Source organism: Salvelinus alpinus, chromosome 7, assembly GCF_045679555.1.
Source record: "Salvelinus alpinus chromosome 7, SLU_Salpinus.1, whole genome shotgun sequence".
NCBI lineage: Eukaryota > Metazoa > Chordata > Actinopteri > Salmoniformes > Salmonidae > Salvelinus > Salvelinus alpinus.
This window is the reverse complement of record NC_092092.1, coordinates 45466324-45490871: the sequence shown is the minus strand read 5'-3', so window position 1 is coordinate 45490871 and position 24548 is coordinate 45466324. Positions and strand designations below refer to the sequence as shown.

Here is a 24548-nt window from a genome sequence, read left to right as displayed (position 1 = left end):
TGTGAACAGACAACACAGAGTTACACATGGAGTAAACAATAAACAAGTCAATAACATGGTAGAAAAAAAAGAGAATCTATATACAATGTGTGCAAAAGGCATGAGGTAGGCAATAAATCGAATAATTACAATTTAGCAGATTAACACTGGAGTGATAAATCATCAGATGATCATGTGCAAGAAGAGATACTGGTGTGCAAAAGAGCAGAAAAGTAAATAAATAAAAGCAGTATGGGGGGTGAGGTAGGTAAATTGGGTGGGTAGTTTACAGATGGACTATGTACAGCTGCAGCGATCGGTTAGCTGCTCGGATAGCAGATTTTTAAAGTTGTTGAGGGAGATAAAAGTCTCCAACTTCAGAGATTTTTGCAATTCGTTCCAGTCGCAGGCAGCAGAGAACTGGAAGGAAAGGCGTCCAAATGAGGTTTTGGCTTTAGGGATGATCAGTGAGATACACCTGCTGGAGCGCGTGCTGCGGGTGGGTGTAGCCATCGTGACCAGTGAACTGAGATAAGGCGGCACTTTACCTAGCATAGCCTTGTAGATGACCTGGAGCCAGTGGGTCTGACAACGAACATGTAGCGAGGGCCAGCCGACTAGGGCATACAGGTCGCAGTGGTGGGTCGTATAAGGTGCTTTAGTAACAAAACGAATGGCACTGTGATAAACTGCATCCAGTTTGCTGAGTAGAGTATTGGAAGCTATTTTGTAGATGACATCGCCGAAGTCGAGGATCGGTAGGATAGTCAGTTTTACTAGGGTAAGTTTGGCGGCGTGAGTGAAGGAGGCTTTGTTGCGGAATAGAAAGCCGATTCTTGATTTGATTTTGGATTGGAGATGGCTGTTTCATCTATGCTTTGTAGATGACTAGGTTTTTTTCATCTTCATCACCCAGTACACCTTTATGGGATGGTGACATTTTAATGCTGCAAATTATTTGTTTGTTTGAGGATATCAAATATATGTGATCTTAGTATACCATCTGACAGGTAGTACATATGCAACACACACACACACACACACACACACACACACACACACACACACACACACACACACACACACACACACACACACACACACACACACACACACACACACACACACACACACACACACACACACACACACACACACACACACACACACTGTACTAATTTCATCATAACCATGTTTTAACTGTATCAGGGAATTTCTCTATAACTTACCCCTCTGCTTGACCTTTTTTTCTGTGTTTGATGTTAGCCTCTGTTCTCTGTTAACAAAAGTACTGTTGTTCCTTTTCTCTGTCGAGCTAACCACCCTCTCTGTGTCCCTCTCTGTTGCTCTCTGTGTCTGTGTGTGTGTCTGTGTGTCCTTTGTGTCTGTGTTTGCCATCTGTCCAGTTAACTAGCGAGACAAACAAGCTTAAAGAGGCTCAGAAACTCATCAGTGAAGCTGTGAGCAAGGTGCAGGTGGGTGATCCCTTTGCATCCGGGTCCCTCCCTTCCCTTTTACTTTGTGTTAACATGATTGACCGGTATTGCCTGAACATTGAGAAACCTAATCTTCAACCAGAAACTCAATCAACTCACCCTCCAAGTCAAGTATGATGTTTGCTCTGATCTTTACATATGATTGATGTTTGATAATTATGCAGTGATCTACATTATATTCCTTTGAAAACACAGAATCTGATAATAGGGCCACACTCTTGGTCTGTAATTGGAGAAGGAAGTTTGGAGATTGCGATGAGGTTTAATTTTCTTGCATCATACTTAACAAAAAATTAGAAATATATGAATCTGGGAGATGCACTTGAAACCTCTCAACTGAGGTGTTCCATTGAAGATAATCAAATGTGGACATTTGACTGTTGTCATGTAATTCTCCCCAGTAAACACTTTATAATTGAATATATGCTTTGCTCATTAGTGCCAAAATTGGGAGAAGGTTTAATTGCATAATAGTCCAAGTTAATTACCCACTCGTCTGACCTCCTCCCCCCGTCGAGTTCTAGAAGCTGTGGATCCCTCAATGAACGGATTAGATTTCATATCACTCCACTCTCCTACAATAGTCGGAGCCCCAGATGAGCCTAGGAAGAAGGATAGCCGCCAGGAAGCAATTAGGAGGCATTGCTCACCCCGCCTCAGCTCTCTCTGACTCACATCTAGCAATGATCAGTGACCAGGCTGGAGCTGCCAAGACCCAGCCAAAAAACAGCACCATTGGTCTGTAAACAGCCTCTTATGCTGAACAAAATATAAATGCAACATGTAAAGTGTTGGTCCCATGTTTCATGAGGTGAAATAAAAGATCCCATACATTTTCCATACTCACAAAAACGTATTTGTCTGAAATGTGTACAAATTTGTTTACGTCCTTGTTAGTGAGCATTTCTTCTTTGCCAAGATAATCCATCAACCTGACAGGTGTGGCATATCAATAATCTGATTAATCAGCATGATCATTACCCAAGTGCACCTTGTGCTGGGGACATTAAAAGGCTACTCTAAAATATGCAGTTTTGTCACACAACACAATGCCACAGATGTCTCAAGTTTTGAGGGAGTGCACAATTGGCATGCTGACTTCAGGAATGGCCATCAGAGCTGTTGCCAGATAATTGAATGTTCATTTCTCTACCATAAGCCACCTCCAACATTGTTTTAGAGAATTTGGTAGTACATCCAACCGGCTCACAACCGCAGACCACGTGTAACCATGCAAGCCCAAGAACTCCACATCCGGCTTGTTCACCTGCGGGATCGTCGGAGACTAGCCACCCGGACAGCTGATGAAACTGTGTGTTTGCACAACTGAATAATTTCTGCACAATCTGTCAGTAACCGTTTCAGGGAAGCTTATCTGCATTCTAGTCATCCTGACCAGGGTCTTGACCTGACTGCAGTTTGGCGTTGTAACTGTCTTCGGTGGGCAAATGCTCACCTTCGATGGCCACTGGCACGCTGGAGAAGTGTGCTCTTCACAGATGAATCCCGGTTTCAACTGTACCGGGCAGATGGCAGACAGCCTGTATAGTGTCTTGTGGACAAGCGGTTTACTGATGTCAACGTTGTGAGCAGAGTGCCCCATGGTGGCGTTGGGGTTATGGTATGGGCAGGCATAAGCTACGGACAACGAACATAATTGCAATTTATCAATCACAATTTGAATGCGCAGAGATACCGTGATGAGATCCTGAGGCCCATTGTCATGCCATTCGTCCGCCGCCATCATCTCATGTTTAAGCACGATAATGTACCCATGTCACAATCTGTACACAATTCCTGGAAGCTAAAAATGTCCCAGTTCTTCCATGGCCTGCATACCCACCAGACGTCAACCATTGAGCATGTTTGGGATGCTCTGGATAGACGTGTGTTCCAGTTCCCGCCAATGTCCAGCAACTTCACACAGCCATTGAAGAGGAGTGAGATAACATTCCACAGGGCACAATCAACAGCCTGATCAACTCCATGCAAAGGAGATGTGTTGCGCTGCATGAGGCAAATGGTGGTCACACCAGACACTGACTGGTTTTCTGATCCACGCCCTACCTTTATTTTAAGTATCTGTGACTAACATATGCATATCTGTATTCCCAGTCATTTGAAATCCATAGATTAGGGCCTAATGAATTTATTTAAATTGACTGGTTTCCTTATATGTACTATAACTCGGAAAAATCTTTGAATTTGTTGCATGTTGCTTTTATATTTTTGTTCAGTGTGGTTGTTTCAACCAGAGAAACCAATTAAACCCAAACAAAGCTATGTTGCTAGGTAGAAGGTTCTGGAAGATGCTTGATTATATGATTTTATGGTGTAGGAAAGGAATGGTACACCAGTGATTTGCCTGTGGGAGAAGGCGGAGGAGAGCGGAGAGATGATGGCGGCGGATCCCTCGGGCGCTGTCGAACGCTGAGTTGATTAGCATTCCGTAGACGAGGCTGGAGGGCCCAGAGCGCGGCGGGACGAGAGAGAGAGGGAAAACAAGTGAGCGGGAGCAGCCAGAGCTAGGAGGCTCAGAGGGCTCCTGAATGCAGAAAAGACAGTGCTCTCATTTAGCAGCTAATTTGCTTTCATTCTTTCGTATTAATCTTAAAAGAGAAAATGGGCCACGACGGGCTCAGAGATTGACAGACCTATATGGGTGTCGATGGGTGTTGGGGCAGCCTGCTTCAAACGCTCCTCACCACTCTACACCTTTTTAATTTCCTACCTAATAAACTATCCACTGCTGGCATTGTGTAATCAAACACGCTGTAATTGTAATACCTTTAAAAATGAGACTGGTCCCAGATTACCCACATAACCCACATAATCGACCGAGTGGGGGGTAGCGAAATTGTTTTTTGGAAATGACGTTGTGGTAAAGCTGTGGGGCAAACTTTTGGAAAGAAAGACCGTTGTCTTCTAATCAATCCCAAAGGTCAAATCCTATCTACGCTATAGGCTGTCTAATTGCCCCCCCCCACCGCCTTTATCAATGATTGTAAAAACGTATTTATGCTGTAGAGCGGTATGATAGGGCAGACTTGTCAAGGGACTGGCTGGTCTCTGTCTTATCGGTAATGGGTTTAATTTTGCCCCTGTCTACCGCCTAATAGCCTTCCTTTGTGAGACCCATCTTGTCGACTTCAAGATGGCAGAGGCAGCGTTTCTTATCTAGGAGTTAAACCGTGGCCAGACAATCCCCTGGGTTCTCCCCCAATGGTTAGATGTCGGTTGCATATACACTGTGTACACACACACGTCAATAGGGAATGGAGTGTTCAAGTATGTGAGGATTTGATACAATACATTGTCTAGCCGCAGAACCCCACTGCAATAGATGCCGTTAGCATAGCACTAGCATTCCATTAGTTTCTTCATTAACAAAACAGTTGCAGGTGGCTATATTTCTCTCATACACTTAATCTGTTAGCAAAATGCAGATATATCGGCATCTGATTAAATTAAAAACATCATGAACTCAGACACGGCACTCCTCTCATGTGAAGAAATGAGTGAGAATAGTGTTGATAATCTTTCCTTAAGTACACAATAAGATTTTCTCTAACCAGAAGGACTTTCAGAATCACAGAAGTCACCATAAATATGGGCTTTCCTTTTTCCTTTTCTGCTTTGTGTAACACTTCACTTATTGAGTGGTGAAATGTAGCATTCATTAATCATTCATAAAGCCTTAATGCCATAAAGAGTCATAATGCCCTAAAGAGTCATGTTTACAGTGCATTCGGAAAGTATTCAGACTCCTTCCCTTTTTCCACATTTTGTTATGTTACAGCCTTATTCTAAAATGTATTATATAAAACCTGTTCCTGATCAATGTACACACAATACCCCATAATGTCAGTGAAAACATATATTTTTTAGACTCTTTGCTGTGAGACTCAAAATGAGACCACCTGTGGTAAATTCAATTGATTGGACATGATTTGGAAAGGCACACACCTGTCTATATAAGTTCCCACAGTTGACAGTGCATGTCAGAGGAAAAACCAAGCCATGAGGTCAAAGGAATTGTCTGTAGAGCTCCGAGATAGGATTGTGTCGAGGCACAGATCTGGGGAAGGGTACCAAAACATTTCTGCATCATTGAAGGTCCCCAAGAACACAGTGGCCTCCATCATTCTTAAATGGAAGAAGTTTGAAACCACCGAGACTCTTCCTAGAGCTAGCCGCCCGACCAAACTGAGCAATCGGGGGAGAAGGGCCTTGGTCAAGGTGGTGACCAAGAACCCGATGGTCACTCTGACAGAGCTCTAGCGTTCCTCTGTGGAGATGGGAGGACCTTCCAGGAGGACAGCCATCTTTGCAGCACTCCACCAATCAGGCCTTTATGATAGAGTGGCCAGACGGAAGCCACTCCTCAGTAAAAGGCACATGACAGCCCATTTGGAGTTTGCCAAAAGGCACCTAAAGTAACAAGATTCTTTGGTCTGATGAAATCAGGGTTGAACTCTTTGGCCTGAATGCGTCATGTCTGGAGGAAACCTGGTACCATTCCTACTGTGAAGCGTGGTGGTGGCAGCATCATGCTGTGGGCATGTTTTTCAGCGGCAGAGACTGGGAGACCAGTTAGGAGACCAGTTAGGATCGAGTGAAAGATGTACGGAGCAAAGTACAGAGAGATCGTTGATGAAAACCTGCTCCAGAGCACTCAGGACCTCAGATTGGGCCGTAGGTTAACCTTCCAACAAGACAACGACCCTAAGTACACAGCCAAGACAACACAGGAGTAGCTTCGGGACAAGTCTCTGAATGTCCTTGAGTGGCCCAGCCTAAGGCTGGACTTGAACCCAGTCGAATCTCTCTAGCGAGACCTGCAAATAGCTGTGCAGCGGAAGGTTCCCTTCCAACCTGACAGAGTTTGTGAGGATCTGCAGAGAAGAATGGGAGAAACTCCCCAAATACAGGTGTGCCAAGCTTATAGCGTCATACCCAAGAATACTTGAGGCTGTAAACACTGCCAAAGGTTATTCAACAAAGTACTGAGTAAAGGGTCTGAATACTTATGTAAATGTGATATTTCCATTTATTTTAATTTTTTTCATACATTTCAAAAAATGTGTTTATTGCTTTGTCATTGTGGGGTATTGTGTGTAGATTGACAAAAACATGGAAATGTAATTATCCACTTTAGAATAAGGCTGTAATGTAACAAAAGTCAAGTTGTCTGAATTCTTTCCGAATGCACTGTATATACTCTAAGGGTGACCTCTGAAGGGTGTATATTTAAGAAATAAAGCATGCGGTGTGTGGTATATGGCCAATATACTGTACCACAGCTAAGGGCTGTTCTTAGGCACGAGTACCTGGATACAGCCCATAGCTGTGTTATATTGGCCAAATACCACAAACCCCTGAGGTGCCTTATTGCTATTATAAACTGTTTACAACCGTAATTAGACAGTAAATATAAATGTTTTGTCAGACCGTATACCATTGCTTTCAGCCAATCAGCATTCAGGGCTCGAACCACCCAGTTTATAATGGCTTTTAGAGGCACACTACTAATTACTGGCAGCGTCCCCTGTAGAACATGCGTCGCTCAAAGTTCAGCCTTTTCACACATCTGCCCTTTATTGTCTGTATCTGTGGGCTATGGGGTGCTTTAAACACACACACACACACACACACACTCTGTACTGTACAGATATTGCACACTCACTGTGCTCCATCCACACACATGTCGCCACCAGCGTACTCAACATGTATGAGAGCTCCACAGACTTCTTCTAATGGGAAAGGTGACATACCTCCCTGCAATATTTACCTACTGCTCATTAGGTTCTTGTTTATGTATCTACATATTTAATGTGTCTGGTTCTCTTAGGGAGATGAGCGACCCACTTTCTCCAGTGTGAGGTGCTGGCCTCTGGCTGGCTGAGAGTGCTCATTCCAGAAAATGACTGCTACCATTGCAATGAGGCTCAAATCCAAGGGACGATGGCACTAGGACGATAGTCCCCAGACATGCTTTTATCCAACTCTCTTCACACATACAAATATATACACACACGTGCGCAAGTGCAAAGAAGCACAAACACACACGCACACAGAGCCAAGGCGATCATCTGTAATTGAAGTGAGTACGATAATGCCCATCCCTTTTCCCCCTAAATACTCCTACCTCCATCCTCACCCATCACCCAGGTGCATTAGCCGGACTAGTGTAATGCATGTAATGGTGGTAAAAGCTCTGGCCTCCAGGTCCCCGGCCTATGAGAGACAGGGATGACATGAGTGCAGGGATGACGGAAATGTTGTGTCCCGTCTCTAACATTGCTTTCCCGTCTTTTCAGATCACGGCCGGACCAGCGGCGGCTGGGACAGGAGTCCCACCTTCATCTCTGCCGGGGGGGTTGGCACCCCCACCCCCTCCCCCGCCTCCGCCCCCACCAGGCGGCTGCCCTCCACCTCCTCCCCCACCTCCGCCTCCTCCTGGCATGGCCGGCATGCCCCCTCCACCCCCACCCCCGCCACCTCCAGGAGGAGGGCCACCCCCTCCCCCTGGCTGTGGACCCCCACCTCCCCCGCCCATCCCCGGGGCGCCAGGCATCCCTCCGCCTCCTATGATGGCCATGCCTGTCATCAAGCTGCCTTATGGACTGGAGGCCAAGAAGACCTACAAGCCTGAGGCCGTCATGAAGAGGGTCAACTGGTCCAAGGTACAGTAACGCCTCCCCAACGCACGCGCGCTCGCACACACACACACACACACACACACACACACACACACACACACACACACACACACACACACACACACACACACACACACACACACACACACACACACACACACACACACACACACACACAATAAGCTCTGTCCAATTGATCCTGACTTTTATCATCTACTCTCTTCCATTATGTGTACATTGAGGCCGGAATGACTAAAACAAATCCACTCTTTAGCATTGTACCATAATAGACATGTAGCGATTTTGCACAGAGACATCAAGTCCTGTCTTATGATGTGTAAAACATGAACTTGTTGAATTTGTGTTTGCTAAATCACTGTATACAGTTCTGAATAGAAGCATCGTGCACATAAAACAGGCCTTTCAGATGTAGCTGTAGGTACAAATCGAGAGTGCTCTCTATTCAACACTACCCTCTGTCTGTTCAGGCAAGCGTTCAGCCACAGGGCACGCTGCTCTGCACTCGGGCACCCATTCGAAAAGATCCTCGCGTAAACAATGCTCGAGTGTCCTTGCATTCACACACAGTCTTAGCGTTGAATAAAGACAATGTGTTTTGTAACATTCCGACGAATTTTAATACAATATCAATGGGGATCATTCTCTTCATTTGGGCTTTATCCTACTCTGAGTTCATTTATCCATTGCCCTAAGGAATCTCGGAGTTGCAACCAGCATTAATGTAGTGGTGTTTTGCAGATGCTTGTGTGTGACCATGCTTTTTAACAGCCAAAAGGAATTCGTTTTTTTCTCCCTTGGACTGCAGATTGCTGTTGAAATCACACTGAATCGCATTATCACATTATAGTTGTATAGCAAGGTTGCACATCTTATAAGAGACATGAAGTTTTTCAAATTTTATGGTCATTTCACTTTTAGAAAACATACAGTATATATAAAAAATTTAATTAAAAAAAAGATTCTGTAAATATTCCAGCAACAGCATCAACCAGTTTCTGCAACTATTTAGTCACTTTTTTACAATTTGCCTCAGAATAAGTGTGACAGCAAGGATTGCAATGTAACAGGAAACCACGCAATGGAAATGGTAAAGATTGATTACAGCAGCATCTGAAATGTGTTGAAGACGCAGGTTTATGTCACCACTTCTACACCTCATATGCAAATTCCACAGCCGTGCCTAGACCCATGCAGGCCTGGTGATGGGTAATATTATTTATAACATTATACAGCTGCCCGGGATGGGAATTCCTTTGTGGATACAGTTAGAGAGACAACAAGTGAGCCACTTGCATCTCATTATCATCACTGTGTGCGTGTGTGTGTGTGTTTGTGTGTGTGTCATTGTCTGTGTATTTGTCTTTATTTGTGTATTCCTGTGTGCGTGTGCGTGTGCACATTGTGTGTGTGCATTCATGAGTGCACCACTTTGGCACATCCGTCTCTGTCCCGGCACGGCAACGACTGAATGTGCGTCTGCATTAACCTTGCCTCCGCAGGCGCTAGGGTTTGGAGATGCAAATGAAATGGCTAGATAGCACTCAAAGGCATTCAGAGCCACCTGAGGAAAAGCAATCTGTGTCTCTTGTGTCTATTAAGTGGTACCAGAGTCATCTGTCTTCTCTGTTCGGAGCAGATGGAGCCATGGAGGTGCCAAGCACTACTGTGGCCTGAGCTTTAAAAAGAAACAGCAGAAGGAGGGACCTAGAATATTGTCGTCATGCCCCCCTCTCCTATAACCGCCCCATAACCACTAGTGTACTGTAGCTATATGAATAAACACATTTACAGGCTTTAAAAATAAATTGGAGAAAGGAAGGACCGAGAAGTTTGCCATCATTCAAACAGCGCCACCCGTCGCCCCAGGTGCATTTGTTATGTTTTTTTGCTTCGTTTTTTGAAACGGGGCAGAGGAGGATCTTGCATCGTGGTAAATTATTGTACACACTCTGCTGTTTTATCACATGTGCCGTGATGTGCAATGATGTCCAAAGGGAAAAATGGTGTTTGAAGTAACATCTTTTTTTGTAATATTGCAAACAGACATTGTAGTTTCACAGCTACGGATTCTATTTTTAAGCCCCATAACAACACGTTTGCTGTAGCTACATATGAAAACAGACATTTATTGGTAACTTGATGTTTATGCAGTTGAAGTCGGGAGTTTACATACACAATTCCTGACATTTAATCCTTGTAAAAATTCCCTGTCTTAGGTCAGTTAGGATCACCACTTTATTTTAAGAATGTGAAATGTCAGAATAATAGTAGAGAGAATGATTTATTTCAGCTTTTATTTCTTTCATCACATTCCCAGTGGGTCAGAAGTCTACATATACTCAATTAGTATTTGGTAGCATTGCCTTTGTTGTTTAACTTGGGTCAAACTGAATAGATCCATTTCACTTCTGCTAGCTTGCTAGCCACGGCCTGCTAGCTGTCTGAATCGCTGTGTCTCCAGCCAGCCCAAACATTCACTGGACCCTTATGATCACTCGGCTACGCATGCCTCTCCCTAATGTCAGTATGCCTTGTACATTACTGTTCTGGTTAGTGATTCTTGTGTTATTTCACTGTATAGCCTCTAGCCCTGCTCAATATGCCTTAACCAACCATTTAGTTCCACCTCCCACATATGCGATGACATCACCTGGTTTAAATGTCTCTAGAGACAATATCTCATCATCACTCAATGCCTAGGTTTACCTCCAATGTACTCACATCCTAACATACATTTGTCTGTACATTATGCCTTGAATCCATTCTATCGCACCCAGAAACCTGCTCCTTTTACTCTCTGTTCCGAACGTACTAGACGACCAGTTCTTATAGCCTTTAGCCATACCCTTATCCTACTCCTCCTCTGTTCCTCTGGTGATGTCGAGGTTAATCCAGGACCTGCAGTGCCTAGCTCCACTCCTATTCCACAGGTGCTCTCATTTGTTGACTTCTGTAACCGTAAAAGCCTTGGTTTCATTCATGTTAACATTAGAAGCCTCCTCCCTAAGTTTGTTTTATTCACTGCTTTAGCACACTGCCAACCTGGATGTCTTAGCCATGTCTGAATCCTGGCTTAGGAAGACCACCAAAAACCCTGAAATGTCCATCCCTAACTATAACATTTTCCGCCAAGATAGAACACCCCAAAGGGGGTGGAGTTGCAATCTACTGCAGAGATAGTAAGACAGAACTCTGTAGGCTATCTAGGTCTGTACCCAAACAATTTGAGCTTCTACTTTTTAAAATCCACCTTTCCAGAAACAAGTCTCTCACCGTTGCCGCTTGCTACAGACCACCCTCTGCCCCCAGCTGTGCCCTGGACACCATATGTGAATTGATTGCCCCCCCATCTATCTTCAGAGCTCGTTCTGCTAGGTGACCTAAACTGGGACATGCTTAACACCCAGGCCATCCTACAATCTAAGCTTGATGCCTTCAATCTCACACAAATTATCAATGAACCTACCAGGTACAACCCCAAATCCATAAACACGGGCACCCTCATAGATAACATCCTAACCAACCTGCCCTCCAAATACACCTCACTGCCTTATTGCCTGCATCCATAATGGGTCTGCGGTCAAACGACCACCCCTCATCACTGTAAAACGCTCCCTAAAACACTTCAGCGAGCAGGCCTTTCTAATCAACCTCGCCCGGGTATCCTGGAATGACATTGACATCATCCCGTCAGTAGAGGATGCCTGGTTATTCTTTAAAAGTTCCTTACTCACTATCTTAAATAAGCATGCTCCATTAAAAAAAATTGACCCGGTCAACAGCTCTGCACCCCCCCACCCACCCACCCAAATCCAGATAGCTGATGTTATGAAAAGAGCTGCAAAATCTGGACCCCTACAAATCAGCTGGACTAGAAAATCTGGACCCTCTCTTTCTAAAATTATCAGCCACAATTGTTGCAATTCCTATTACTGGCCTGTTCAACCTCTCTTTTATATCGTCTGAGATCCCTAAAGATTGGAAAGCTGCCGCGGGCATCGCCCTCTTCAAAGGGGGAGACACTCTAGACCCAAACTGCTACAGACCTATATTTATCCCAGCCTGCCTTTCTTAAGTCTTTGAAAGCCAAGTTAACAAACAGATCACCGACCATTTAGAATCCCACCGTACCTTCTCCGCTATGCAATCTGGTATCCAAGCTGGTCATGGGTGCTCCTCAGCCACGCTCAAGGTCCTAAATGATATCATAACCACCATCGATAAAAGACAATACTGTGGAGCCGTCTTCATCGACCTGGCCAAGGCTTTCGACTCTGCCAATCACGGCATTCTTATCGGCAGACTCAACAGCCTTGGTTTCTCAAATGACTGCCTCGCCTGGTTCTCCAACTACTTCTCAGACAGAGTTCAGTTTGTCAAATCGGAGGGCCTGTTGTCCGGACCTCTGGCAGTCTCTATGGGGGTGCCACAGGGTTCAATTCTCGGGCCGACTCTTTTCTCTGTATACATCATTGATGTCGCTTCTGTATACATCTGGCCCTTCTTTGGACACTGTGTTAACAAACCACCAAACGAGCTTCAATGCCATACAACACTCATTCCGTTGCCTCCAACTGCTCTTAAATGCAAGTAAAACTAAATGCATGCTCTTCAACTGATCGCTGCCCGCACCCGCCCGCCCGTCTAGCATCACTACTCTGGATGGTTCTGACTTAGAATATGTGGACAACTACAAATTCCTAGGTGTCTGGTTAAACTGCAAACTCTCCTTCCAGACTCACATTAAGCATTGGATGTAGTCTATCACAGTGCCATCCGTTTTGTCCCCAAAGCCCCATATACTACCCACCACTGCGACCTGTATATGCTCATTGGCTGGCCCTCACTTCATATTCGTTGCCAAACCCACTGGCTCCAGGTCATCTATAAGTCTTTGCTAGGTAAAGCCCCGCCTTATCTCAGCTCACTGGTCACCATAGCAGAACCCACCCGTAGCACACGCTCCAGCAGGTATATTTCACTGGTCATCCCAAAGCCAACTCCTACTTTGGCCACCTTTCCTTCCAGTTCTCTGCTGCCAATGACTGGAACGAATTGCAAAAATCACTGAAGCTAGAGACTGATATCTCCCTCACTAACTTTAAGTATCAGCTGTCAGAGCAGCTTACCGATCATTGCACCTGTACACAGCCCATCTGTAAATAGCCCACCCAACTATCTCATCCACATATTGTTATTTTTTTTTGTTGCTCCTTTGCACCCCAGTATCTCTACTTGCACATTCATCTTCTGCACATCAATCACTCCAGTGTTTAATTGGTATATTGTAATTACACCACCATGGCCTATTTATTGCCTTACCCCTCTTATCTCAACTCATTTGCACACATTGTATATAGATTTTTTTCTACTGTTTTATTGACTTTATGTTTGTTTATTCCATGTGTAACTGTGATATATGTTTCAAACTGCTTTGCTTTATTATTGGCCAGGTCACAGTTGTAAATGAGAACTTGTTCTCAACTAGCCTACCTGGTTAAATAAAGGTGAAATAAAAAATATACAATTAAAATAATAAAAAAAACGTTTCGGGTAGCCTTCCTCAAACTTCCCACAATAAGTTGGGTGAATTTTGGCCCATTCCCCCTGACAGAGCTGGTGTAACTGAGTCAGGTTTGTAGGCCTCCTTGCTCACACACGCTTTTTCAGTTCTGCCCACAGAACACGTCTCGTTCCTGAGCGGTATGACCGCTGCGCGGTCCCATGGTGTTTGTACAAACAATAGTACGCATGTATAGATGAACGTGGTACCTTCAGGAGTTTGGGTATTGCTCCCAAGGATGAACCAGAGTTGTGGAGGTCTACCATTTTCTTTCTGACGTCTTGGCTGATTTATTTTGATTTTCCCATGATGTCAAGCAAAGAGGCACTGAGTTTGAAGGTAGGCTTTGAAATACATCCACAGGTACACCTCCAATTGACTCAAATGATGTCAATTAGCCTCAGAAGCTTCTAAAGCCATGATATAATTTTCTGAAATTTTCCGAGCTGTTTAAAGGCACAGTCAACTTAGTGTATGTAAACTTCTGACCCACTGGAATTGTGATACAGTGAATTGTCTGTAAACAATTGTTGGAAAAATGACTTGTGTCATGCAAAAAGTAGATGTCCTAACCGACTTGCCAAAACTATAGTTTGTTAACAAGAAATTTGTGGACTGGTTGAAAAACGAGTTTTAATGACTCCAACCTAAGTGTATGTAAACTTCCTACTTCAACTGTAGGTGAAGGCCTTATCTTTCAACTGGTTGAATAGCAGGCAGGTACAACCTCACTGTAATTAAATGTTGGAGAACGAGCAGAAGAACTCAAGGAGACTGTATAGAGATGGTAGGGAGGGGAGAGAGAGGTAGAACGAAACAGAGAGCTTAGGATGGAGAGTGAGTGTTTGTGTCCGCCTCTTGCTTTTTAAATTCATGCACAGGAGATGTCTCCGTCTCTTAAAAAACATCAGGGGGAAAAAAACACCAGCTCCGGTTAGTAAAAGCAGCCAACATCAATAAAGTTAGGATTTTAACATTTTCATGCAGCGACGCTGGAGATGGTTGCCTGAAGGTGCCGTAATGTTATATCTCCTATGGTTAGACCACCTTACCACTGGGGAACAGCAACACATTCACTGTAAAGTAAGGCAGTTTGCAGCAGCAGTGTGGAGTGAAGAACAAAATACGAGGAAGAAACAAAACGACCTCAGAGATTCCCTCACTTTCTCAATATAAGTAGTAAATATATATATATATATATATATATATATATATATATATATATATATATATATATATATATACACTGCTCTAAAAAATAAAGGGAACACTTAAACAACACAATGTAACTCCAAGTCAATCACACTTCTGTGAAATCAAACTGTCCACTTAGGAAGCAACACTGATTGACAATAAATTGCACATTCTGTTGTGCAAATGGAATAGACAAAAGGTGGAAATTATAGGCCATTAGCAAGACACCCCCAATAAAGGAGTGGTTCTGCAGGTGGTGACCACAGACCACTTCTCAGTTCCTATGCTTCCTGGCTGATGTTTTGGTCACTTTTGAATGCTGGCGGTGCTTTCACTCTAGTGGTAGCATGAGACGGAGTCTACAACCCACACAAGTGGCTCAGGTAGTGCAGCTCATCCAAGATGGCACATCAATGCGAGCTGTGGCAAGAAGGTTTGCTGTGTCTGTCAGCGTAGTGTCCAGAGCATGGAGGCGCTACCAGGAGACAGGCCAGTACATCAGGAGACGTGGAGGAGGCCGTAGGAGGGCAACAACCCAGCAGCAGGACCGCTACCTCCGCCTTTGTGCAAGGAGGAGCACTGCCAGAGCCCTGCAAAATGACCTCCAGCAGGCCGCAAATGTGCATGTGTCAGCATATGGTCTCACAAGGGTCTGAGGATCTCATCTCGGTACCTAATGGCAGTCAGGCTACCTCTGGCGGGCACATGGAGGGCTGTGCGGCCCCACAAAGAAATGCCACCCCACACCATGACTGACCCTCCGCCAAACCGGTCATCCTGGAGGATGTTGCAGGCAGCAGAACGTTCTCCACGGCGTCTCCAGACTCTGTCACATGTGTCACGGAGGCGCTCCGCACTGCTAAAGCTAACTCTCTCTCCTCTGCTCTCATCCTTCTAGACCTATCGGCTGCCTTTGATACTGTGAACCATCAGATCCTCCTCTCCACCCTCTCCGAGTTGGTTATCTCCGGCGCGGCCCACGCTTGGATTGCGTCCTACCTGACAGGTCGCTCCTACCAGGTGGCGTGGCGAGAATCTGTCTCCGCACCACGTGCTCTCACCACTGGTGTCCTCCAGGGCTCTGTTCTAGGCCCTCTCCTATTCTCGCTATACACCAAGTCACTTGGCTCTGTCATATCCTCACATGGTCTCTCCTATCATTGCTATGCAGACGACACACAATTAATCTTCTCCTTTCCCCCTTCTGATAACCAGGTGGCGAATCGCATCTCTGCATGTCTGGCAGACATATCAGTGTGGATGACGGATCACCACCTCAAGCTGAACCTCGGCAAGACGGAGCTGCTCTTCCTCCCGGGGAAGGACTGCCCGTTCCATGATCTCGCCATCACGGTTGACAACTCCATTGTGTCCTCCTCCCAGAGTGCTAAGAACCTTGGCGTGATCCTGGACAACACCCTGTCGTTCTCAACTAACATCAAGGCGGTGACCCGTTCCTGTAGGTTCATGCTCTACAACATTCGCAGAGTACGACCCTGCCTCACACAGGAAGCGGCGCAGGTCCTAATCCAGGCACTTGTCATCTGGATTACTGCAACTCGCTGTTGGCTGGGCTCCCTGCCTGTGCCATTAAACCCCTACAACTCATCCAGAACGCCGCAGCCCGTCTGGTGTTCAACCTTCCCAAGTTCTCTCACGTCACCCCGCTCCTCCGCTCTCTCCACTGGCTTCCAGTTGAAGCTCGCATCCGCTACAAGACCATGGTGCTTGCCTACGGAGCTGTGAGGGGAACGGCACCTCCGTACCTTCAGGCTCTGATCAGGCCATACACCCAAACAAGGGCACTGCGTTCATCCACCTCTGGCCTGCTCGCCTCCCTACCTCTGAGGAAGTACAGTTCCCGCTCAGCCCAGTCAAAACTGTTCGCTGCTCTGGCACCCTAATGGTGGAACAAACTCCCTCACGACGCCAGGTCAGCGGAGTCAATCACCACCTTCCGGAGACACCTGAAACCCCACCTCTTTAAGGAATACCTAGGATAGGATAAAGTAATCCTTCTAACCCCCCCCCCCCCCCTTAAAAGAGTTAGATGCACTATTGTAAAGTGGTTGTTCCACTGGATATCATAAGGTGAATGCACCAATTTGTAAGTCGCTCTGGATAAGAGCGTCTGCTAAATGACTTAAATGTAATGTAATGTAATGTTCCATGTGCTCAGTGTGAACCTGCTTTCATCTGTGAAGAGCACAGGGCGCCAGTGGCGAATTTGCCAATCTTGGTGTTCTCTGGCAAATGCCAAACGTCCTGCACGGTGTTGGGCTGTAAGCACAACCCCCACCTGTGGACGTCGGGCCCTCATACCACCCTCATGGAGTCTGTTTCTGACCGTTTGAGCAGACACATGCACATTTGTGGCCTGCTGGAGTCTGTTTCTGACCGTTTGAGCAGACACATGCACATTTGTGGCCTGCTGGAGGTCATTTTGCAGGGCTCTGGCAGTGCTCCTCCTAATCCTCCTTGCACAAAGGCGGGGGTAGGTCCTGCTGCTGGGTTGTTGCCCTCCTACGGCCTCCTCCACGTATATACACACAATACCCCAAAATGACAAAGTGAAAAAAGTTTTTGGGACATTTTTGCATATTTATTTAAAACAAAAAACAGATACCTTATTGACATAAGTATTCAGATCCTTTGCTATGAAACACGAAATTGAGCTCCGGTGCATCCTATTTCCATTGAGCATTCTTGATGTTTCTACATCTTGATTGGAGTCCACCTGTGTTAAATTCAATTGATTGGACATGATTTGAAAAGACACACACCTGTCTATATAAGATCCCACAGTTGACAGTGCATGCCAGAGCACCAAGGCATGAGGTCAAAGGAATTGTCTGTAGAGCTCCGAGACAGAATTGTGTCGAGGCGCAGATCTGGGGAAGAGTACCAAAAAATGTCTGCAGCATTGAAGGTCCCCAAGAACACAGTGGCCTCCATCATTCTTAAATGGAAGAAGTTTGGAACCACCGAGACTCTTCCTAGAGCTGGCCGCCCAGCCCAACAGATCAATCGGGGCAGAAGGGCCTTGGTCAGAGCTCTATAGTTTCTCTGTGGAGATGGGAGAACCTTCCAGAAGGACAAACATCTCTGCAACATTCCACCAATTTGGCCTTTATGGTAGAGTGGCCAGACGGAAGCCACTCCTCAGTAAAAGGCACATGACAGCCCGCTTGGAGTTTGCCAAAAGTCACCTAAAGACTCTCAGATCATGAGAAACAAGATTCTCTGGTCTGATGAAACCAAGATTGAACTCTTTTGCGTCACGTCTGGAGAAAACCTGGCACCATCCCTACGGTGAAGCATGGTGGTGGCAGTATCATGCTGTGGGGATGTTTTTCAGAGGCAGGGACTGGTGGACTAGTCAGCATCGAGGGAAAGAGGAACGGAGCAAAGTACAGAGAGATCCTTGATGAAAACTTGCTCCAGAGCGCTCAGGATCTTAGACTGAGGCAAAGGTTCACCTTCCAACAGGACACCGACCCTAAGCACACAGCCAAGACAACACAGGAGTGGCTTTGGCACAAGTCCCTGAATATCCTTGAGTGGCCCATCCAGAGCCCGGCTTGAACCCAATCGAACATCTCTGGAAAGACCTGAAAATAGCTGTGCAGCAAAGCTCCCCATCCAACCTGGCAGAGCTTGAGAGGATCTGCAATGAAGAAGAGAAGAAAATCCCCAAATACAGGTGTGCCAAGCTTGTACCATCATACCAAAGAACAAAGAAGACTCGACGCTCTTATCGCTGCCAAAGGTGCTTCAACAAAGTACTGAGTAATGTTATGTAAATGTGATATGTGATAAAAAAAATAAAAACATTTGCAAGAATTTCTAAAAAAATGTTTTTATCATTATGGGGTATTGTGTGTAGATTGATGAGGGGGAAAACAATTGTGTAATCAATTTTAGAATAAGGCTGTAACATAACAAAATGTGAAAAAAGTCAAGGGGTCTGAACTTTCCGAAGACACTGCACCTCATTGCACTCAACTCTAATTCCCTTATCATGGTTGGGTTCAATAGGCTATGCATAGAGGAGTTCACAGTTGCAGCTCATTCATCCTTCATCCGCAGGTGAACTGCATTCACAGCAGGTGGCCTTGTCAATGGCCATCAAACTTTACATGGCATGAGTAACCTCTAGCTTCCAAAGAGTAGGAGTGTTGTGTCCAATTAACATTTTCTCCTGTCATATGAGTCAACCAGTGTAAGTTAAATACGCAAGTGATTAATACTCAAACGGCATTGTTCCATATGGTATGCTAATTGTATTTTACTTCAATGACAGTATGTGTCCATTAATTCAGGGATTCATCACAATGTCTACATCTAAGGCTGCGTTTTCACAGGCAGCCCAATAATGATCTTCGGACTAATTATTATCTGTTTGGTCAAAATACCAATTGGTGCCAAAATATCAGAATTGGGCTGCCTGTGTAAACTCAGCCTCAAATCCTACATCATAGCAGCATGTAATGTTCAACCCTCTGCTGTTCCACACTTTCCATCTTGCTTCCTTTAGCACAACATCCAATGGACATTTTGCAGTGTTCAGCTGTACATTGGCTCACTTCGAATATAACTTCTGTTATAAGCATACACATGATACTGTACACTATTGTTTGCAGAGCAGATCCACAGTGTCAGGACCTGATGTGAATTAGTTACAGTAGGGCTGGAGTAGGCCACTCCATAGTGCCCGAAATGGGCCTATGAGGGGGAGAGCGGCCCACAGGCACTACAGTATTCCATCAGGCCATCACCACAACAGCCCTCACATTCTTTCCTATTCTCATTGGCCCTACTCTCCATTATCTCACCCATGGCCACCATTACGGCACTTTGCACCGAGCTGCACTCACTTTCGTTTACTTGTGTTTCTTTAATCGCCTGTATAATTTTTTACAACAAACACCTCCCGTCAAGTGGGGGCCCCTCACTGTCTCTCTAGAGCCGTCCGCCCTTGCAACTCGCGTCACTTCGTCTTGTCGAGGGGCTAATAACACAGGCTGCAATGAGACGCCACTTGTGTTGGCCCCACACTGAGTGCCGTAACAGTGCGTCTCTCAGAGTGTCGTCACAGTCTGCAGCACTCAACACGACCCGTAATGGACTTCCGAAGGACTTCGCAACACACATTACTAGCCAATTATCAAGCGCAAATACAGCAAGAGGTGGTTATTGTCATTCTGTATGTACAGAAGCCCGCCATCGGGGCCACTGCACGTTACGGCGGGCCACGGTAGGAGCCACGGTAAACAAAGGGGCCGTTTTGTTCTGCGTGTGTGCCGATTTGAAAGGCGTCTCAATTTTCCTCGGGAGAATTCAACAAGAGTCTCAATTTTGGCTGGGGTCTTCTAGGCGCACCTAATTATTTTGCACCGTCACATTTATGTAATCAAGAGATGGCCCTCTTGCTGATAAGGCTTTCTGTCTCGTGTTTTAATGAACTGTGAGAGCTAGTACCTATGCTGATGTGAAAGGAAAATATATGTAAACCACAAACTAACACCAACATATGTGAACCCTTGCAAATCTGGTTTGTTTATTTTTTTGTGCCCCAAACAAAGACAAAGTAGTGGTATTTAGGTTGCAAGATAGATTAATAAAGCAAGATCCAAAATATGTACAATACAGTGCATTCGGAGAGTATTCAGACCCCTTAGCTTCTTTCACATTTTCTTACGTTACAGACTTATTCTAAAATGGATTAAATAGATTTGTTTCCTCATCAATCTACACACAATACCCCATAATGACAAAGAAAAAGAGTTTGACATTTATGCAAAGAAAAACTAAAAACTAAAATTGAAATATGACATTTCCATACATTTTCAGTCCCTTTACTTTGAAGCACCTTCGGCAGCGATTACAGCGTTGAATCTTCTTGGGTATGACACTACAAGCTTGGCACACCTGTATTTTGGTAGTTTCTCCCATTCTTCTCTGCAGATCCTCTCAAGCTCAGTCAGTTTGGATTGGGAGTGTTGCTGCACAGCTATTTTCAGGTCTCTCCAGAGATGTTCGGTCGTGTCCTCAAGTCCGGGCTCTGGCTGGGCCACTCAAAGACTTTCAGAGACTTGTTGCGAAGCCACTCCTGCGTTGTCTTGGCTGTGTGCCAAGAAGGTGAACCTTCGCCCCAGTATGATGTCCTGAGTGCTCTGGAGCAGGTTTTCATCAAGGATCTCTCTGTACTTTGCTCCGTTCCTCTTTCCCTCAAATCCTGACTAGTCTACCAGTCCCTGCCGCTGAAAAACATTCCCACAGCATGATGCTACCACCCGCTTCACCGTAGGGATGGTGCCAGGTTTCCTCCAGACGTGACGCTTGGCATTCAGGTCAAAGAGTTCAATCTTGGTTTCATCAGACCAGGTAATTTTGTTTCTCATGGTCTGAGATTCCTTTAGGTGCCTTTTGGCAAACTCCAAGCGGGCTGTCGTGCCTTTTACTGAGGAGTAAAAGTCTGTCTGGCCACTCTACCATAAAAGTGTGATTGTTGGAGTGCTGCAGAGATGGTTGTCCTTCAGGAAGGTTTTCCCATCTCCACAGAGGAACTCTCTAGCTCTGTCAGTGACCATTGCATTCTTGGTCACCTCCCTGACCAAGGCCCTTCTCCCCCGATTGCTCAGTTTGGCTGGGCGGCCAGCTCTAGAAAAATGGAAGAAGTTTGGAACCACAAAGAGTCTAAGAATGACGGAGGCCACTGTATTCTTGGGGACCTTCAATGCTGCAGACATGTTTTGGTACCCTTCCCCAGATCTGTGCCTTGACACAATGCTGTCTCTGAGCTCTACGTACAATTCATTCGACCTCATGGCTTGGTTTTTGCTCTGACATGCATTGTCAACTGTGGCACCGTATATAGAATAGCGTGTGCCTTTACAAATCATGTCCAATCAATTGAATTTACCACAGATGTACACCAATGAAGTTGTAAGATGATAGATGGAAACAGGATGCACCTGAGCTCAATTTCGATTCTCATACCAAAGGGTCTGAGTAATTATGTAATAAAGGTATTTATTTATTTATTTTTATTCATTTGCAAAATAAAAAAATATAAACTGTTTTTGCTTTGTAATTATCGGGATTTGATTGATGAGGATTTTTTTTTTGTTCAATCCATTTGAGAATAAGGCTGTAACATAACAAAATGCGGAAAAAGTCAAGGGGTCTCAATACTTACCGAATGCACTGTATGTTGATAAACACTGGCATGTGAACTTTCAAACGGACAAAAAGACGCACTAACTTTACAATATGCCGACGCTGGCTTCTAAGGCAGATCACCTTCAAACTAGGCAGAGGGCCTATAGCTTGTCATTAAGTACTGTTACTCACACAGCTGAGTTTTGCAGAGCTCTGGGTGTACGTCACTCCAGCTTAAGCTGTCTCGAGAATGAGGGCCTGAAAGGTTTTTGAGCCCGGGCTGTAACAATGAAATCCAAAATGTATCTAAACAGTTATTTGATTAATTCAACTTTACATTTCCTCAATATCACTATCAACACTGCTCAACAGTTTTCATATCAATGGCTAATACATTATACATTTTCACAATATCTCAGCATAATATTGTAGGATTATTATTATTGGTAGTTGTATTATTAACGATTATAATTTTTGGTAAACGGAACATATTGTGTTGCATTAGTTTATCCAACACAATTCATTCATTGGCAGTGAGTATGCCTACGGGTCGGCGATAAAATATAACAATTCTTTTATAGGCCTAAACAATGTTACACTTTCTTCTCTCCTCTCGTGCTTGACTTTTTATAACTACTGGGAGACATTAACAGTATGAAGGTGTTTGAAATCACTAGCATATACAGGTCATTTCCAGTACCTTATTCAATGTGCAGGGGTACTGGAGTGGTTGAGGTGGATATATACACAAAATGTGACTGGTAGTAGGATATACTATACATGTAAACAGGGCTAAACAGTTACTGGTATTAGGAATATATAAATACTTGGTAATATAGTAATGTCAATATATACATGTGAACAAGAGTAATAATGATCTTTAGCAGGATAAATACTAATGGTAACGGCAATCAATAATCAATGGACAGCAGCTTAATGGAATAATACATCTAATCAAAAATCATTTTAACAGCAGCGTAGGTTGTGTCTGAGTGGGTATGGACGTGGGTGGGCATCGAGTCAGTGTGGATAGTCTGTGGGAGAGGGAGAGCAGTAGATGTTAGCCATATAGCAGTCTTATAGCAGTCCAGGGGAATAAGCTGTTAAGGATTCTGTTTGTCTGAGCCTTGATGCACCGGTACTGCCTGCCGGATGGGAGCATGGAGAACTGTCCATGTCTCGGGGGGCTGGAATCTGGCAATTCTTCAGGCCTTTCTCAGACACCACCTGGCAGGTATGTCCTGGATGGCTGGGAACTCGCCACCAATGATGTGCGGGGCCAGTTGCCATACCAGATGGTGATACAATCAGTCAGGATGCTCTCAATGTTGCAGCGGAGGGCCAAGCGACATTTTTTCAGCCTATGTTGCTGTTCCTTTTTCACGACTGTTCTGGTGTGAGAGGACCATGCTAAGTCTTCAGTGATGTGGACACCGAGGAACTTAAAGCTCTTGATCCTCTCCACTGTGGCTCTGTCAATGTGGATGGGGGTGCGCAGCCCCACCCTCCTGTTTCCTGTAGTCCACAATCAGCTCCTTGGTCTTGCTGATGCTAAGGGAGAGGTTGTTGTTTGGGGCACCACACAGCCAGTTCTCTGACCTCCTCCCTGTTGGTTATCAGGCCTGCCCCCACAGTGTCGTCAGCAAACAAGATGAGGAATTTGGAGTCGTGCGTGGCCACACAGTTGTGGGTCAACAAGGAGTACATGAGGGAGCTAAGCACACACCCCTGAGAGGCCCCTGTGTTGAGAGTCCGCATGGTGGAGGTGTTGCCTACTCTCACCACCTGGGGTCGGCCCATCAGGAAGTCCAGGATCCAGTTGCAGAGGGAGGTGTTCAGTCCCAGGGTACCAAGCTCGGTGACGAGCTTTGATGACACTACGCTGAGCTGTAGTCAACAAATATCATTTTCACATGGTCGAGGGCAGTGTTGAGTGCAATTGAGATTGCATAGTCTGTAGATCTGTTGGGGCGGTATGCACATTTGAGTGATGTGATTTTCCATGCTTTCAAAGCACTTCAGGATTACACATATTAGTTCTTGGGAACAGGAATGATGGTGGTCAGGTTGAGACATGTGGGGATTAAAGACTGGAACAAGGAGAGGTTGAAAAAGGACTGTGAAGAGGCCTGCCAGCTGGTCTGCGCATGCTCTGAGAACGCTCCCTGGAATACCATCAGTATGTGTTGACCAGATTAAAAACCTTACTCTCGTCGGCCTCGGAGAGTGAGACCACCCTGTCCTCTGGGATGGCGGGGGCCCTCGTGCATGGTACAGACACATCATTGGATAGATCACGGCTAGGTCTACTTTTGTAATCCGTAATGCACTGTAGCCCCTGCCACATGCGCCGCACGTCGGTGCCGGTGTAATAGGATTCCACTTTGTACCTATATTGTTATTTTGCCTGTTTGATGGTTCTGTGGAGAATCATAGCAGGACATCTTGTAAGTGTTCATGTCCTCGGCC

The 24548-nt window shown here is 45.2% G+C and overlaps 1 protein-coding gene across 4 annotated transcripts in view; it reads left to right on the top strand.

Annotated features, from left to right (window-relative positions):
* The window catches only part of LOC139580189 (protein diaphanous homolog 2-like), a 643765-nt gene that overhangs the window by 209754 nt on the left and 409463 nt on the right, over positions 1–24548 (top strand). For all 4 annotated transcript variants that reach the window (XM_071408766.1, XM_071408767.1, XM_071408768.1 and 1 more), the window contains one exon: positions 7796–8161. In XM_071408766.1, coding sequence (XP_071264867.1) covers positions 7796–8161 — 366 coding nt within the window. The remainder of the gene's footprint in view (positions 1–7795; positions 8162–24548) is intronic.